The sequence below is a fragment of the Oryx dammah genome, unplaced genomic scaffold (genome assembly GCF_014754425.2).
Source record: "Oryx dammah isolate SB20612 unplaced genomic scaffold, SCBI_Odam_1.1 HiC_scaffold_16, whole genome shotgun sequence".
Classification (NCBI taxonomy): Eukaryota; Metazoa; Chordata; class Mammalia; order Artiodactyla; family Bovidae; genus Oryx; species Oryx dammah.
Genome location: NW_024070200.1, coordinates 40,010,218 through 40,029,374, shown reverse-complemented (window position 1 = coordinate 40,029,374; position 19,157 = coordinate 40,010,218). Strand labels below are relative to the sequence as shown.

The 19,157-nt window shown below is 48.0% G+C and overlaps 1 protein-coding gene across 1 annotated transcript in view; it reads left to right on the top strand.

The window, feature by feature from the left end:
* Positions 1-19,157, top strand: part of PCSK6 (proprotein convertase subtilisin/kexin type 6) — a gene marked incomplete at its 5' end in the record, with an annotated part of 168,981 nt that overhangs the window by 124,094 nt on the left and 25,730 nt on the right. Inside the window, 2 exons of the mRNA XM_040257107.1 lie at positions 2,703-2,891; positions 5,367-5,503. Coding sequence (XP_040113041.1) covers positions 2,703-2,891; positions 5,367-5,503 — 326 coding nt within the window. The remainder of the gene's footprint in view (positions 1-2,702; positions 2,892-5,366; positions 5,504-19,157) is intronic.

Below are 19,157 nucleotides of genomic sequence, written 5' to 3'. Positions count from 1 at the left end.
AGAAAGACATTTACTGCTAAAAGAAAAAAAAAGACTCACTATCATCTGAGCCTTCAGTGAGTCGTAATCTTTTTACAACTGTACATCAAACATCACCAGAACTTTATTAAAAGTGTGAAAGCTTCAAAGTTCATTGAAGAGTTTGAAATATTGTGAGAATTGCCAAAATGTGATAGAGATCTACGAAGTGACCAAATGCTTTTGGAAAAGCGTTGCCGACGGACTGGGCTGCCGCAGGGTTACCACAGACAATTTGTAAAGCACAGCAATGGAGGGAGGTCCCTGTGCTGACTGCTGTGGCCCCCCAGCTTGAGCAGAGCGGAGGGGGCGGGGGCACCCTGCGGCTGCCCAGCTTCTGCTCTTCCCCAACATTTGGTATACTCGAAAACAGTTCTGCCTCTGGTTCTGAACGTCACTTGGATGCCCTAAGATTATAAGCACCGTGACTAGGTGAGTGCCTTGAATTTAGTAAACTGGGAACTTGTCTCTACAGATACACGAGCAATTAGGTGGTGTCATATACTGGAGAAAGCTGAATGCAAGATCTAGGAAGTGACTATGAGCCTTTGGGCTGGTCGCCCTTCCCTACCTTCCCTGAGAGGGGAGCTGCTGAGGGGCATAGGATGAAGGAACACCTGGAGGGTCCAGCATTGAGTCTGGCACAGCTCAGCAGGAAGTGACACGTCTCTGTCCCCAGAGCCCTTTTCCGGGAGGGCAACCCCCACAGCTTGAATATCACTGGGTCTGAAGGGACCTCTGAAGTCCTCAGGCTCCCTGGGGTCCTGGAGAGATGGCTTTGTGCACAGATGACAGTTTCAGAGTTTAGTAGCAGAAGAATGTTCTCAGTTATCTTGGGAGCTTTACGATCTTTCTAGATCAGCTTTTGTGATTAACGTGCAGCTTACCTGCTTTTGTGTTTCTATGCATGATTTGACTGAAACCCCGCAGCTTCTGTGCTCAGCCCAGCCAGTCTGTGTGCCCTCAGGAAGGGCCAGCAACTGGGGTCCCCAAGAGGCTCTGCCAACCTCAGTGAGGACACCACGTGTGCTCCCTAAAATGCACTTTCCTCTTGGGGCATCAGCTCCAAGGCCAGGCTGGGGAGGCAGCTGTGGGGAGTGTGAAGGTCTTCTGTTCCTGTACCCTGAGGTCAGGCCCCTCATCACTGGTAGTGGGGTTTCCTGGGTGGGATGCATTTCTAGAGCAGAGTGATTGCTCCCCATCCCAGCTGGCAGATGGAGGTGGGGAGCTTGGGGGTGGGAGCTTGGTTGTGACTTTTGTGTCTGTTTCACCCTTGTCTTGCTTTTCAGATGAGGAGATGTAAGGTTGCTTAGTGAGTCTTCACAGGGGAGTGTCCACCACCCCCTTCCCCCAGCACCCACATTGCCTCTTCAATGCAGGAGGCGGGAATAGTTCACCTGGAGATGAGTGAATGCCGGTGGGGCTGGGTGTGGCTGCTGACCACTAAACAGTGATAGTAAAACCTGGGAGAAGCACTGGGAGAAGTAAGCATCTCTCAGTCAGTTTACGACGTATACAAGTCATGTTTTCAAATATTTAGAGAGTCTCCGCGGGAATTACATCACTGTTTATAAGTGTTTTGATTGTTTTTTATGACTCAGGCCCTGTCAAGCCAAGCGATTTAATCCCGGAGACACTGAGCCCACACGGGAGCTCCCTCTGGGGGAAGCCCCCTCCCCAGAGGGAAGTCAGGCATAGTGGAAACAACACTCCCCGCAGTAAACTGAGTGCTGGCCCAGCATCGCAGAGTTACTCCTGTGCTGCTGGGCAGAGGGTGGCCTTTCTTAAGCTCACAGGCCGTCAGGGTGAGCTATGCAGGTACAGCATCAGCGGGTGGCCTGGCCTGGCTCTGCAGCAGTGTTGGGGAAGGCTTGTCTGCTCCGTCTGGGGAGTCCTGAGAGATCAGGGTATGGTGCCTATCCCCAGGGTCCACCCCAGATGGTAAACTCCCCTGGGTTTGTTCAGAGAACAAACTCCCTTTGTGAAGTGGGGGAGGTGGGGCCAGCCTTCCATCAGGACCGTCCAGAGCAAACTCCTGTCCAGCCTCCATGAAGAGTCCTCTGGTCCAGTCAGCGTGGCCCCCACCAGTGACCCCAGGTCCCTTGTCCCTCTCCTACTTCCTGGCTTCTTGAACGTGATTGTGGGTTCATGCAGGCATCTGTGTAGGACAGCATGGCTCAGGGGGATGCAGGGGACTCGGAACCTCACATGTGTGCATGTGTCCCAGCTCTGCCCCCCGACAGCTCTGTGACCTCTCTGGGTTAAATGGGTCGGTCCTTGTCGGTATGCAGACCAGGGGCCAGTGCCTGGCATGTAGTCAGCTCAGGAAGTGTTTGCTGTTGTTACCATTCGGCATCATGACCTGTATCTTCAGGGCCAGTCTTTGAGACAGAGTGGTGGGGTTTTAAAGCCTGTCATACCCAAGGCTGCTCAGGAGACAAGCTGGCCACACTGAGGGGGCCGAATTCTGGGTGTACAGGCTGAGTCTGCATAGGAAGACACTCTTTCAGTCTCTCTGAGCAAATCCCAGAATGATCAACCCCTTCAGGGCAGGTGATGTGACTTTGACAGGCGTGTCTAAGAGGGGGACACAAGGGGCTTTGACCGGGAAGCCTGTTGTATCCCCTGGTGCACAACTTTGGGATTTGGAGCCCCACCCTTAGCCCACCCCATACCCTTGGCAGGAGCATCCCAGTGGTGCAGACACTGTGGACCACCGCCCACACCACTGCCTGCGCTGACCACTCAGACCAGCACGTGGGCTTTCTGGAGCACGTGGTGGCCCGCGTCTCCATTTCCCACCCACGCCGTGGGGACCTGCAGATCCACCTGACATCCCCCTCTGGGACCAGGTCTCAGCTGCTGGCGAAGAGGTGAGTCCAGGTGGGCAGGGGCCGGGGGGCTAGGGGATGGGGTCCGGAGAGAGTGGCTAGGCGAGGGGTAAGTAGGGGCTGGGCGCAGCTCAGTGTCACAGGACTCTGCAAGGCGCCAGCATGTTGGGGGTTCTGGAGACACACACACAGAGCCCCCCCAAACCTGAGAAATAGCCTCCTGCAGCCTAGCCTTCAGACATTCAGAGCCTTTTCCACTTTTTCTATCACTGAGGGCAGTGATAGAGGCTTTAGCTGTCTGTTTGGTGGAGAGATGCGTGCCCCTGCTGGGCTCCCCCTCGTAGCACAAAGGTGACAGTGGTATCTCCCCTCTGGAGGGGGCCCGGGCTACCTTCTGCACTTGGGGACTGTGTGGGCACAAGCATTTGAGGATGCTAGCCGGCAAGCTGCAGCTTTGTGCTGTTTTGCAACCAGAGTTATTGTTAGAACTTTTAGAAGTTTCCTTTAAAAATCCACAAGTCTAGTCTTCTTGAGAAATTGGAAGCTGTCTGGTAGCAGGCTTGCATTCCATGGGCAGACACTCACTAGAGCGCTCAGGGCCTGTCCCTGCATCAGCTGAGGCCGGGTGGGGCTGCTCATTTCCTGGCCCTCTTGAGGTCACCTCTCAGGCATGGGCTGCGGGACCCAGAGACCGGAGCTTGCAGCCTGCTTCTCCACGGGTCAGCGGGCGCAGAGGGGTGCCACTGCTCCTTGGCTCTGGAGGCATCCTGAGGGTTCCTCCATGTCAGCTAGCAGAGTTTCGAGGACAAGATGTGATAACCCAATGGAAGTGCTGGCCCAGACTCTGTGCTCCTCTCCTCCTGACTCCCACTCCTTGCTCAGGCCCAGGGTGGGAGCCCCGAGATGAGAGGGCTATGAATCTGGGCTCACTTGGTTCCTAGCTGCCCATGCCCTGGGTCACGCTGAGCCCAGGCCATCAGCTGAGTCTTGGGAGTTGGATCTTTCCAGGGCAGGCTGTGGGATTACAGCAGGAGTCTCTGTTTCAGGATCCAGTCACTTTTTGACCTCTCAGCTAAGATCAAGTATGGGATCGATTACCTACTTTATTTTTGATCTTGCTTAATTCAGTAGCTTTTTTGAGATTCTAGGTTGCTTTTTGCTTCGAGTAAGCAGATGTCTTACGTCCCTCAATCCCAGAAAGAGCTTGTCTTTATTCTACATTCATCGGGGGTCATCTGTGAAGATCAGCCTTGACCTTGGTGGTTTCTTAGAAGAAAGTATCAGTTTTCCCCTCCCCTCACTGTTTGTGTAGAGCATGCTCCCTTTGTAAACATTTCTGCACAGTGGACATTTAGAGAATCCCCAACTGGGAATTGAGTCTGACATCACATGAAACATCTGAGTTTCTGATGAACAGTAAAGAGCCCCTACACATTAGAGGTAGAGATAGACAGGTTGTGAAGGAAGAGTGAGATGCTGCTGCTGCTGCTGCTGCTGCTAAGTCACTTCAGTCGTGTCCGACTCTGTGCGACCCCATAGACGGCAGCCCACCAGGCTCCCCCGTCCCTGGGATTCTCCAGGCAAGAACACTGGAGTGGGTTGCCATTCCCTTCTCCAATGCATGAAAGTGAAAAGTGAAAGTGAAGTCGCTCAGTCATGTCTGACTCTTAGCGACCCCATGGACTGCAGCCTACCAGGCTCCTCCATCCATGAGGAGCCTGGAAACCTTTCTTCTCGGGGTCTGAGGGCTGGAGATAGAGGGCGCCCGTGAGCTGCTCCCTGTTTCTGCCTGAAGCAAGCTTGGGAAAGTGGACCCAGGCCGGAGGTCCAGCAGAAAGGCCTGAGGGGGTCGTGCACCTGTGGGGACCTGGAGGGGTGAGGCCAGTGCTCAGGGTGTCTCCTCTCCCAACGTGCACCTGAGGGGACCTGCTAAGCCCTGGGGCCCAAGCGAGGGTATGTTTTCCCCGGGGCTGAGCAGTGGTTCACGTTCCTCACTCCTATCTTCTGGAGAACAATGCTGTTCTCAGACAACGTGAGTGTTTCTTTCACTCCACAAGTCAGCATTTCGGAAGAGCCTTCTCCATGGCACCCTTGTGGCTTTGCAGGAAGGAATGATGTGGCCCCACTGCCATCACTTTCCAGTGTCCAGGAACTGGGGTCACAGCTCTGTGGAACTCTCCTAGGGTGGAGCATGGGGGCGCTTACTGGTGATGGAGAGAACTCAGGACAGGAGAGGGCATTTCAACTCTGCCAGTCACTGGAGGGAGGCTTGCAGCAGATCTCTGGGCCTGGAGTCTTCATGTGAGAGCTAGGGTGGGGGAGGAGCCTAGGGTGGGGGATGGAGTCCCATCTCATGCTGGGTGCCACCAGTGCCGCTTGGCTGCCTTCCTCAGTGAGCGCTTGGGGACCCGCCGAGGTTGAGGGTGCAGGCACCTTGCAGGGTGGTGCTGCACAGCCAGGGTCCACCCACCATTCCTTCTGGGCCCCTCTGGACTGACCCCGCGACTCCGATTGCAGACTGCTGGATCATTCCAATGAAGGCTTTACAAACTGGGAGTTCATGACCGTGCACTGCTGGGGAGAGAAGGCCGAGGGGGAATGGACGCTGGAAATCCAAGACATGCCGTCCCAGGTCCGCAACCGGGAGAAGCAAGGTCAGTGGCTCCTGGGATGGTCCCAGCACCTCCTGTGCTTCAACCCTGTGGTTAACCTTAGACTTGACTCAGCCACAGTACCTCAACCACTCTTTGCTTTTTTCTCAGAGGTAAAGTTTTCATAATATAAATTTCACTGCTTTAATCACTCTTAAGTGTACAGTTTAATGGCTTTCAGTACATTCACTGAAAGCAGCCATCACACCATCTAATTCCAGAACTTGGTCATCATCCCAGTGGGGAAAACAGTGACCCCACTCCCCACCCCTTGCAACCCTGCAGCTCCTAACTTATGTTCTATTTCTGGACTTGCCGCTTTGGCACGTTTCATATAAAGGGAATCCCAGTGTTTCTGACCTTTTCTCACTGGCTTCTTCTGCGTAGCATCATGTTTCAGGGTTCATCAGTATTACAGCCGGTGTCAACACTTCACTCCTTATTATGACTAACTACTCTCCCGTTGTATTGATGGACCACATGTTGCTTATTCATTCATCACTTGATGGACAACTGGGTTTTTTTTCTCTCTTCATAACCCGTGTATAAGTTTTTGTGTGGACGTGTGTTTTTAGTTCTCTGGGCTGTGTACCTAGGAGTGGGATTCCTGGGCCATATGGTAAGTCTGTATTTAACTTTTGGAGGAACTGCTGGGAAATTTGACAGCAGCCAGACAGTGGCCAGACAGTGCCTGTCATCAAGATAGGAGGATTTTAAGTTCCCTACCAGCACTCTCTTTTGTTATAACCATCCTAGTGGATGAAAAGTAGTGTCTCACTGTGGTTTTGATTTGCATTTCCCTAATTATTAGTGACGTAGAGCATATTTTCATGTGCTTATTGGCCACTTTATCCCTTCTTTGGGGAAATGTCTGTTCAAGTCATTTATCCACCTTTAAACTGGCTTGTTTGTCTTCTATCATAAAGTTATAGGAACTCTAAATATTCTGGACACTAGACCCTTACCAAACAATGAGATTTGCAAACCTTTTTCCCCAGTATGTGGGTGGTTTACTTTATTAATAGTACCCTTTGATGCAGCCATTTCTTATTTTGAGGAAATTCAATTTATTTTTTCTAGTTTTCCTTCACTTTTAACATCATGTTGAAACCATTGCCTAACCTGAGGTAACGAAGCTTGAAAACTGTTTTCTTCCAGGAGTTTTATAGTTTTAGCTCCTTGGTTTAGGACTTGATTCTGGTTTTAATCACTTTTTGTGTATAGTGTGAGGTGAGAGTCCAAGTTCCTTCTTTTGTGTATGGAGGTCCTGTTGGCCCAGCACCATTTTTTGGAAAGACTGTCCTTCCCCAGAGGAGTGTAAACACCTGCCTTCTAGCTCTGGACTTGTCTGACCTGCTGGACTTGAGGGACGGGAACACCCCCTTCAGTGTCCAGAGCGTCTGCCTGACCCTGCAGTGGCCCCTGGGGCGAGTTCATGTGTGTGAGCTCCACCTGTGGAGACACCCCTCTTGAGGTGGCCTTTGTGGGAACATGGTGTCCAGTGTCAACAAGCCACATGCCCTGCTCCCCGTGCAGGACAGGAGCAGGCCCCCAGTCTTGGCCGTCTGGGTGGAGCCAGTTTTGGTTCCAGTGGCTCTCTGCCTATAGAGGGGCCAGGAGGGGAAGAGTGAGGGCCAGGTCCTGAACCATGCAGGTCAGCGTGGTGGGGCCCCAGACAGTGACCTAGGACGACCAGGGGTTCCCCCGATGCTGACCCCAAAGCCCAGGAGAAACTCGGGCCTGTGAGCCACCTTGAGGACGTGGTCAGTGCTGGGCGTGCCGTCCCCTCACTGGTCATCAGGTCAGGGTGGCCCCTGGGCACCGGGTCTCCATTGGCCTCAGGGCCAGGAATACAGCAGCAGCACAGAGCCACCTGCGTCAGAAAATGTGGCCAGTCCTTCCTCTGCCGTGATCCCTAGAACCAGCGCGTGGGGCACCAGACTGCGGATCAGTACTGTGCATTTAAGTCCCCTCCATCCTCTGCGTCTTAATTGCTTAAGAAAGAAAACAAGCAGTTCACTTCAGGGGTGTGCTGGATGACAGCTCTCCACAAGTGGGACCAGACCCGGGGCTGGTTGAGTAATCAAGTCCTCAAATGACTCCCTCCCTCAAACAGTGCTCACCTCCTGTCATTCTCAGCCTGGTATGTGTCCTGTTTTAAAACGTTTTTTCTTTCACCTGCAGAGGAGATTGTTTTCCTCCTCAGTTCCTAGGCCAGAGAAACGGTGCATCTTCTCCCAGGGTCACTCCCTCCGCAGGCTAGGTTAGGAGTGCAGTCGAGTACAAACCCTGCTCACAGCTGGGTTGCCTCTGCCCTTGGCATTTCAGTTGATCCCTGTTCAGCACACCCTTATCAGTCCGACCCAGAGGTTTCCTTCATTATCCCTGTGGCCAGTCTTCAGGTATCTGGCTTTAGGATGTTTGTGGTTGGGTTTTTTTTGCTTTTAAGTGTTGCAATTAGGAGATAAAAATCCAGTGAAATAACAAAGGCTAACAGATGCCTGGAACCTGGAGCTTCCTGTGCACCAGGGTCAGGGCTCCTCCCTTCTCCCTGGCCTGAGGCTCCAGGGGACACTTGTCTTCTGAGACCTCACTGTGACCCACAGGTGTGCACTTGGCCCTGTATTTGTTTAACTCACCGGAGCTCTTGAAACACAATAGGCACTTAGAATAGATGGTTATCAATCTTTAAGAGTTTTTCTATATACTCTGCCTGGCTTCAGTATCATTAATTAATCCATTCTTAACAAATCTACCATTTTAACACACTCCCAGCAAATATCACCTTGAAACTAAGGGATGGAGGGTTGCTCAACTGAACATGAAGTTTTCTGAAAGAGTAGATAAGGAAAAAAAACTCTGAAAGAATTAAATGCAGATATTTAAACATTTTCAAACTATAATAATTAAAAAGCTGTGGCACTCGTTATTAGATAAACGCAAGTCAAAACTACACTGAGGTATTCCCTCACACCAGTCAGAATGGCCATCATCAAAAAATCGACAATAAATGCTGGAGAGGAGGTAGAAAGAAGGGAACCCTCCTGCACAGTTGGTGGGAATATGAATTGATACAGCCACTATGAAGAACAGTATGGAGATTTCTTTAAAAACTAGGAATAAAACTACCATATGACGGAGCAATCCCACTACTGGGCATACACCCTAAAAAATTCATAATCAAAAAAGGTACATATACTCCAGTGTTCATTGCAGCACCATTTACAATAGCTAAGACATGGAAGTAATCTACATGTCTATCCACAGATGGATGGATAAATTAGTTGTGGTACATATACACAGTGAAATATTACTCAGCGATAAAAAGGAATGCCTTTGAGTCTGTTCTAATGAGGTAGATAAACCTTGAGCCTGTTAAACAGAGTGAAGAAAAACAAATGTCATATATTAACGCATATGTATGGAATCTAAAAGGTACTGATGAACCTGTTTACAGGCCTGCAATAGAGATGCAGACAGAACAGACTTGTGGACACAGCAGAGCAAGGAGTGGGAGGGACAAATTGAGAGAGTAGGATTGAAGCACAGACGCTACTGTATGGAAACAGAGCACAGGGAGCTCAGCTTGGGGCTCTGTGATGACCTAGGGGGTGGGATTGGGGTAGGAGGTGGGAGGGCACTTCAGGAGGGAGGGGACATAGGTACACTTATGACTGATTACGTTGTTGTATGGCAGAAGCCAACACAGTATTGTAAAGCAGTTATCATCCAATTAAAAATAAATTTTTTAAAAAAACTATGGCATTGGTGCCAAAATAGACAGATGAGGCAAAGGGACTGCAGCCAAGCCATGTAGACACACTGAGTGCAGTGTTTCTAACTGATGGGGCAAAAACAAAGTATTGGATAAAAGCTATTGACAGTTGGTGCATCATTTGGAAAGGAAATCATTATCTTGGTGGATTTATACACGTATAAGTAGAAACTTCTGTTTGGCAAAAAATACCATAATATTAAAATCAGAAAAATATTTACAAAATATTTTGGACAAACTGGAGTAATTCACAGATGGCCTTTTTCACTTCTCTGTAGCCCAAGGACTGTACACTTTTTTTGCGAGGGGCTTTCTGGTCTCTGTGCCAGCAACTCAGTTCTGCCGTTTGAGTGCAAAAACAGACACAGGAAATACACAAATGAAGACCATACTTGTCCTAACAGAACTTTACAAAAACAGGAGGTGGGATATAGCTCCTGCCTTGTTCTTCTTTCTCAGGATGCTTTGGTAGTTCTGGGTCTTCTCCAGTTCCATATACATTTTAGGATTATTTGTTCTAGTTCTGTGAAAAAATATCACGGGTAATTCGATAGGGATCGCATTCAATTTGTAGATTGCTTTGGGTAGCATGGCCATTTTAACGTTGTTAATTCTTCCAATCCAAGAGCATGGGGTATCTTTCCATTTCTTTGAATCATCTTCCATTTCCTTTATTAATGTTTATAGTTCTCAGCGTGTAATTCCTTCACCTTCTTGGTCAGGTTTAGTCCCAAGTATTTTATTTTATTGTTTGATGTGATTTTGAAAGGAATTGTTTTATTTTTACATTTCCTCTCTGTTTCATTGTTAGTGTAAAGAAATGCGACCAATTTCTGTATGCTAACGCTGCATTCTGCTACCTCACTGAACCCGTTTATCAGTTCTGATAGTTCTTGGATTTACTAAACTGAACCTTCAGAGTTTTCTATAGATAGTTCCATGTCATCTGCATGTAATGGCAGATTTACCTCATTATGTCAAGGACTTGCTGTGAGAATGAGCATACTCGAAGCGGGGGTGCATTCAATTACAACCAGGACTCAGACCTTACAAACTGCTCTGCCTACCCACCCACACCCCAACTCCTTGTTATTCCAGTAGCCAGCCCCTCTGAGCAGAGCCTTGACTCTGCTCCAAGGACCAGACTTCACAATCAGGAGCTCTTATTTCATTAGTTCATTTCTTTACTTCTCCACTTGGAGGAGTAAAAGTCTAATCACCATTGGTTTAATTGCTTATTTAATAAATCAAACTACTTTTTTTTTTTTTACTAAATCTTGCTTATCAGTAAACAGTCATCATTTGAGTTCTCAATATGCTAAAAATTCATTTTTCCAAGGAAGATAATTAAACAGTATTTGGTATAAAAAATTCCAATACACAGGCATGAAGACACCTTCTTCATCTCTAACATCTCAACTCCCATGGTTAGATGACTGCAGACAGACAATATTAATATATAATGTTAATGTTTTATATATTAATATAGCCTAATATTAATATATAAATAATCACTAAGAAGTCTAGAAATCTCACAGATTGCTAAGAAAGATGCAAAGCTTCCCACTAGAAAAATAGGCAGAGAGCTTAAAAAAAGCAATTCATAAGAAAAGTGACAACCAGTCAACAAAAGCTGTTTCCCTGGTGGGGCTCAGTGGTAAAGAATCTACCTGCAGTGTAGGAGAGCTGGGTTCGATCCCTGAGTCAGGAAGATCCCTTGGAGAAGGGCATGGCAACCCACTCCAGTCTTCTTGCCTGGATAATCTCATGGACAGAGGAGCCTGGCAGGCTAGAGTCCATGGGGTTGCAAAGAGTTGAACACAAATGAGCAACTAACACTTACTTAATCTTTGCAGTAATAAAAGAAAATATAAATTAGAACAGAAATGGACAGTTAAATACAGTAAGTCTCCTCCATATGAACGAGTGCCACTCTGAGAGCCCCATTATAAGTCCAATTTGTTCCTGAGTCCAACACAGTCAGCCCAGGTGTCCAACTAACATACGCGGCTATATAGTACCGCACTGTGGTAGCTGTATAATACTTTTCACACAAATACCACATAAAAAACAAACACGAAAAAGAGAGGAAACAGTTTTAATCTTATAGTACAGTACTCTGAAAAGTACATTAGTACCAGCTACATCACTGCTGCTTTTACACTTGCTTCTAGACATCCTGAGCTTGAAATAAAGTCGCAGAACTACTGTCCTCTATGGAGGACTGTACAGTAAAGTACACATGAGCACAACCATGTGTAGAGGGCACACTCATGTGATAGTGTACACCAGACACGCGAACTAACTCTCATGAGTGGACTTGTGAACACACATTCACATATTTGAAAGCCTACAACTTGAAGGCTCACACGTAGAGTTTACTGTATCAGGGTAGTGAGCGAGTGGAAGTTCCCAAGTGTGCCTGGCGTTCCGCAGTTGGGACCACGGTGTGATTTGGTGCAAAGAGCCTGAACGCAGATGTCAAGAGGCCTGGGTCCCAGTATCCAGCTCCACAAAGTACAGCCTGGGGGACCCTGTGAGTGACAGGAACTCCGTCGTGCGTGTTTGGGCACCTGATGGGTGTGAGCGTTTCCAGCACGACGTGGCACACAGTGAGTTCCCCTGGATACTTGGCCACTTTTCACCTTGTCCCACAAGTGCAGGTTCTGACTGCAGCCTTTGGGAACTGGCCCACGTGCCCCTGGGGAGGCATCTACCCAGAGGACACAGGTGGAGACCTGCCTTGTGCCTGTGGGGAGGGTTTACCTGCCTGTGAGAGTGGAGAGCTGGGGGGCTTGGGAACACCAGAGCCTGGGGTGGGGTGGGGGTAGTGCCAAGGGCCTGCTCGCTAGGTTACCATTCAATCCGTTCTTTCAAGCCTGCAGCTCAGCAGATCTGTTCCATATCCGTTCTTCTTCTTAAGCAACATTTTTTTTCATACAGAAGAAGCAAAAATTTGCTCACAGCTTGATTCTGAAACTGTTGGGAGAACATAACCCACAGCTTGCCTTCCCAGCTCTGAGTGGCTGTGTGAACTCAGGGTGTCCTGGGGTCGAGCCTTGAGCAAAGGTCCTACATTTCTTGGCTTTCTCTGGAGCCCACCCAGCACACCAACTCCACCAGCTCACGTCCATGGAATCCCAGCTTTGAGTTTCTCCTTTCCCTAAACCTGAAAGTCGGAGCCAGGGCGCGATCAAAGAGGCCCGGCTGTGTTTGGTTGATGTGTTTGCCAAGTCACGTGAGTAAAGCTGCAGGGCTGGGTAAGTTATGCAGCTGGAACCTGCTCCATGCTCACACCGACCTAATGGAGAAGAGGCAGAGTCTGTGAGGAGGCAGGGGCGAGAGGGAGCCCGGGCCTACAGACCCCAGAACCCTGCTGCCTTCCGGCCCGAGGACTCTGTGTGCGGTGAGCATGGAACAGGGTGTCTGCGGGTGTAACCTGATCCTGGAAGCTCCCAGTCTCCTGCCCTGTGGTGTCGGGGGATCATGGCCCCTGTGTTGCAGGCCGGGGAGGTTCCAGGACACGATGGTGCAGATGGTGAGCGGAGACGTCTGCAGTGGGTATCCCTGGACCTGTCATGTGTTTCTTTTCTTTGGCAAGCTCAGTGATTCTTTGGCCTGCTTTTCTGTCTGCCTTACCAAGCTGTGGTGCTCTCTCAATTTTAAGGAAATTGCAAGTCTTTTTTTTTTTTTTTTTTTAAGATTTAAAAAGAATCTTTACTTGGCTGCACCAGGTCTTAGTTGTGGCATGTGGAATCTCTAGTTGTGGCATGTGGGATCCAGTTCTCTGACCAGGGATCTAAACAGCACACCCTGCACTGGGAGCATGGAGTCTTAGCCATGGGGCCACCAGGGACACCCCTGTGGTGTTCCCTTGGATAGAAAGGAAAGGACCAAAGAAAGCCCAGGGAAGTCATTCTTTTTGGACTTCGCTTTGCTCTGTCCATCTCGCACCACACCCTCTGTGTCCTCCCAGGTTTGCTCAGCCCCGCTGCCTGGGGACCTTGCCTCTGGCCCAGTGGGGAAGTCCTGCCCCATGTCAGCTCCCTGGATCTTCTGGAAGCTAAAGGCTTGTCTGGGGCACAGCTGCCCTGTCGTACAGGTTGAAGTTGAGCTGGACCTTGTGGAGAGGGGGAGAGGATGCCAGTCAGACTCAAGAGGACATGGGAAGGCTGCCGCTTTCTCTCCACCTCCAGGTCACGTATAAATCCCAGCTTTCCAGTGGCAATTAAAAAAATGCACACCTGGTGAGTTGAGAGTTAGGTTTTATTCAGTGGACACACTGAGGGCTAAAGCCCAAGGAACTGCCTCTCAGATAGCTCTGGGGGACAGCTCCAAAGAGGCAAGCAGGGAGCCAGGGCATTTTAGAGCTTTTGCAACAAAATCCAGGTAGTCCAAATATCAAAAAATTAGTATTAATTAGCCAGCCATCTCAAGTTAAGGAACTTAGCGTGTTTTTGTGTGTGGGAAGAGACAGGGCTCTGGGCTCCCTGAAGGCGTTCCTCTGACACAGGCACCCCAACACCCGAGGCCAGCACCCTGCTCTTCTTCATCCTGCAGTCCTCCAGGGTGCATGGTTGTGTGGGAGGGTGGGGGTGCTGCAGCAGCTGAGGGCGCCATGGGCAACCTGTTCTCTCCATCCTGAGTTCCTGCAGCGCTCTGGTCCAGCTGACTCCATGGTGGCAGCATCCTTTGTTTACTGATATAGAGGTGAGGTCTTAGTTCACGCCAGCACCTAGCTACCTGGAGGGGCAGGTAACACACCTGGAGTGCACCGGAGGTTTGCCCAGGGAGCAGGGCACACACCCTTCTCAGCCCTACAAGGCCCATGGGGAGGAGCTCCTCAGCCTAGAACCTGCAACTTTGCGGGGAACACACAGCCAGCTCAGTATCTGTTGCCCGCTGCCTGCCCAGCCTCCCCTACCCCCATGATTGCCCCTCCCTGTAAAGCCTCAGCCCATAGGCTTTGCCACAGACTCTGGCTTTCTAGAGAACATGGCCTCAGCACAAGGTCGTTGGTGTTTTGCCTAGAGTCCGAGTCCCCAAAACTGAGAGAATAAGGCATCCACAGCAATGCAAAAGCATAAAGGGGTTTATTGCTAGCTCGAGCCAGGGCTCCTGTCACATCCAACACAGTGGAGTAGAACAAGAGCCCAGAGCCCAGATTTTCAGCAGTATTTATAAGTTTAGAACAAAGACAGGGAGTTGGCAAGGGTTGATTGGCTGCAGGAGTTTCCTGGTATTTCCTGATTGGCCACTTATCATCCCTCTGATTGGCCAGAGTTATCATCTCTCTGAAGCCCCGGAAGCATGACTCAGGGATTATTTTTGGCCTAGTGCACCTCTCTGAGCCTGCCATGGTTCTGGTGAGGTTGTAACAGTTGGCACATTGGGTGTGTGCTCCAGTGGTCCCTGTGAAGTGCTGGGAGGGTGGTCATCATGGGCATCCTGTCAGGACTGGTCACGTGTGATGCTGGTGCGCTGAGAAAGAGCGGAATGCCTACTCTCCTCCCCAGCACTTGGAATGTGGCTAACAGGCAGTTGTTGGGTGGGGGAGTGAGTGAAGGTGCCTGGGGCTGTAAACCTTGTTTAAATCAAAAGCCCATATAATTTGAATCACCTGTTTTAAGCTATGCATACTCATCTGTTCATTTCAGTTGCTCAGTCTCAGTCATATCCGACTCTTTGTGACCCAATGGCTTCCCTGTCCTTCACCAACTCCTGGAACTTGCTCAGACTCATGTCCATCAAGTCAGTGATGCCATCCAAGCATCTCATCCTCTGCCATTCCCTTCTCCTCCTGCCTTCAATCTTTCCTAACATCAGAGTCTTCTCCAGTGAGTCAGTTCTTTGCATCAGGTGGCCAAAGTATTAGAGCTTGAGCTTCAGCATCAGTCCTTCCAATGAATATTCAGGGTTGATTTCCTTTAGGATTGGCTGGTTTGATCTTCTTGCAGTCCAAAGCACTCTCAAGAGTCTTCTCTAGCACCACAGTTCAAAAGCACCAATGCTTCAGCATTCAGCTATCTTTATGGGCCAATTCTTACATCTGTACATGACTAATAGAAAAACCATAACTTTGACTAGATGGACATTTGTCCGCAAAGTAATATTTCTGCTTTTTGCTATGCTGTCTAGGTTGGTCATAGCATTTCTTCCAAGGAGCAAGTGTCTTTTAATTTCATGGCTGCAGTCACCATCTGCAGTGATTTTGGAGCCCAAGAAAATAAAGTCTGTCACTGCTTCCATTGTTTCCCCGTCTATTTCCAATGCAGTGATAGGACCGGATGCCATGATGTTCAGTTTTTGAATGTTGAATTTTAAGCCAGCTTTTTCACTCCCCTCTTCACTTTCTGCCATAAGGGTGGTGTCATCTGCATATCTGAGGTTAAACTCATAACCCATATAATAATCAGTTAAAAGAGGAAGAAATTAGTCTCTCCCCTGTGACTGTTCTTTCCCTTTTTTCATCATAAAAAGTTCCATGGTTTCTTGATTTCAGTTCAGTAACTTTCATACGTTTCTTTCTTACTGAGAGCATAGCTGTTCTCACTCTCTTGTTGGTTTTATTGACTGTTGAATTGACATCTGCTTTGAGCTAATCTTCACTTTGAGAAGAAGAATGGAGCTTTTGCAATCTGTGTTTGATGGCTCCATTTATCTCGTACTGGCAGCTAGGAAGAAAGTCAGGTTTCCAGCAATGCCTTCTGTGCTGGCTTCCAGGTTTGTCACTAAAACTCCTTTTCTGGGAGATTGCTCCTGCTGCCTGGAGAGAACTGAGCATGTCGGGAGGCCACACACACAGATGTCCAGAAGCCCTGCTCTAACCCCATTAGCTTTGAGAGTACTTGGTAGGTCTCAGAGGGCCTCTGCCTCCCTTCTGCTCTTTCAGGGGCCTGTTGTAGGACATTGTTCCCTCCAGTCTCCTAGTTCAGGAGGGAGAGGGAGGGCGACACCCTACTTGTCCAGGTTATGCAAGCTTGTGCACGTTCTCAAGTCATGGCTTCATTCATCATTCTGTGTCTCCTGGTCTTGGGTGGAACAAAGAGATGAGATTTTTCTTGAATACTTCATTTTTACAAATAATACACTAGACATTGATGAAAATGAACAGTGAAACATAGGGGAAGAGGAAGAGCTCTCCTGAAAACCCCATCCCCAGGTTGCCCACCGTTGCATCAGCCACAGAGGTGCAGCCACCCTGGTCAGCATTCTGGCAGCCAGATCCCCTCCCCCCAGCCCCCACCCTCAAGTGCATTTAATGTTTGAAACACTTAACTTTATCCTTTTTCAGAAACACGTCATGTTCAATATGTCCATACTTCCACTTGAGTTTTTCCAACTTGACATTTTACAGCGTCTTCTAACCGTGCTGCGTGTCTAACTTTGTATTTCTTTTTGTTACTTGCACATCTCTGTAAGCAGCATCTTATATATTTTTATAATACCTTGCCAAGTAGAAGTATCATCACTTATTTAGAAAGTTTAGTCACTCAGTCTTGTTCGACTTCTTGCGACCCAAAGGACTGTAGCCTACCAGGCTCCTCCGTCCATGGGATTTTCCAGGCAAGAGTACTGGAGTGGGTTGCCATTTCCTTCTCCAGAGGATCTTCCTGACCCAGGGATCAAACCTGGGTCTCCCACATTGTAGGCAGGCGCTTTATCGTCTGAGCCACCAGGAAAGTCATTTATTTAAACATCCCACTATTGTAGGACACGTAGATTATTTTCTGGGGGTTTTGCTGTTATAAATAGACAACTTAGTGCATAAAGTGTTTTCCTAAATTTAAAAGTATTTTCTTGGATTATTCACCAGAATAAAAGGTCATAGGACAGATAAGCAGTGGATACCACAAATATACATATTCCTGATACATATTTACAATTTGCTTTTCAAAATGGTTGAACCAACCTACAAGGTTATCAGGCATAAGTAGGCACTGTCCTTGCCAACTCTGAAGGAGATGAATGCTATCTTCCTTTCAATTTGCACTGTGATAATTAGGAGGTTGAATGCTTTCCCATATGTTTGTGTGTACAGTGTGTGTGTGTTTAATTACCCTTTCTTTTTTTGTCCAGAGAATAGTCAATATTGTTGTTATCAAGCTAATAGGTGCTTCATGTAAAATACAGATGTAATAACCCTTTCTGGGTCATAACTCCTATAAATATTTTTGTGGTCTGTTATTTGACTTAAATAGTCTTAAAACTTATATATAGCCTTAAGATAATCTTAAATTTCTTCTCTAGAGTTTTGCTTATTCTCTTTTTATTCCCACTTTGTGATTTGATTTTCTTCGTGGTATGATTTGAGGTTTTGTTATTTGATTGGTTTTTTTTTTTTTAGTATAAGGTAAATATCTTTCATAAATTGCTAGTGAATTACCCCTAAACAAAGACAAAATTGGAATGTTAAGAGATGTTGTGGGCTTCTGTGTCTGGCACCAGAAAGACCAAGAACAGAACAGCTAGCAAAACAACTAGAATACACAAAACAAGCTGTGAAGTCCAGCTGTGTTGATAGTTCCAATAAAGGTAGACAGACTAGTTCATTTAGGAGACAAAGATTGTCAGATTAGATTTTTGAGTGTTTGCTATTGCATCTGCCCCACTCTGCCTTGAGGCTGGCTTGTGCAAAGACTCTCTGCCCATGGCTTGTGGTGGAGTTCAGCCAAGAGAACTTCAGCAGGAGAATAGAAGGAGGAAAGTGGTATTTCTGTGTGAGTTATTTATCCCTCCAGCATCCCTTGGGGTCACACCCTCCCCTCCCCTTGCCTGTAGGCTACAGTACACCTGTGGGCTTAACACCGCTTCTGTTTCTAGCCCTGGGGAACCCCATCATCCCTTTCCTCTGCTCATTGTTGTTAAGCCACTTCAGTCGTGTCCAACTCTGGGACCTCATGGACTGTAGCCTGCCAGGCTGCTCTGTCCATGGGATTCTCCAGGCAAGAATACTGGAAAGGGTAGCCATTTCCTTCTACAAAGGATTTTCCCAACCTCGGGGATCCAACCCACATCTCTCGGGTCTCCTGCATTGGCAGGCAGATTCGTTACTAATGAACCACCTGCGAAGCCATTGGATTATCTGAGTTTAATTATGCTATCTGCTTCATGCTGTGACTGACTGAGAGAGCTATATGTAAGAACAATATCTAAACTATAAGAAAACTGCGAAGTTAACAATCAGTGGATGGTAAAAGGTAGCCCAAGAAAATGCTAACCAAAGAAAGCCGATGTAGTTCCGTTAACACTGGCGAAACAAACGTTAAGGTGGAAAGCCTTCTTGAAGCTGGAAGGAGGATCACTGATGTTGATAAAAGATTTGGTTCAGTCCTGACGTGGCCTCGAAATATATAAAGCAAAAATTTGTTAAAACTCCAAAGAGAAAAAGACAGACTAACACACAGGGTGGGAGGTTTAGGGTACCTCAAGTACATTTGATAGACAAAACGCAAAAGTCAGTAGGAAGAGAATTCTGAACATCACAGTTGAAAATTAGGTCCAACCAGTGGACCTACACACAATGACCGAAGAACACACTCGCCTTTCCAGCACAAGGTGGATTGTTTATGAGAATTGGGCACGTCATGGGCCATTTGGCAAGCTTCAGGCTATTTCCAAGGACTGGTAGTATATAAACCCTGTCCTCTGAGAGTACACGTAAGAAATCAAAACTTAAGAGGTTACTAGAAAAAGCCTATACATTTGATAGTTGAGCAACACTACTAAATGACTCGTGTCAAAGGAAAATACCATAATTTAAAATAGGAGATCATTGGAACTGGATGATTATAAAAATACTGCCGATCCAAACAGGTAGTGAGGGTTAAATAGAGGGGACAGGGAGGCCTAGCCCCGAGTGAAGGAAAAAAAAAAGCTACT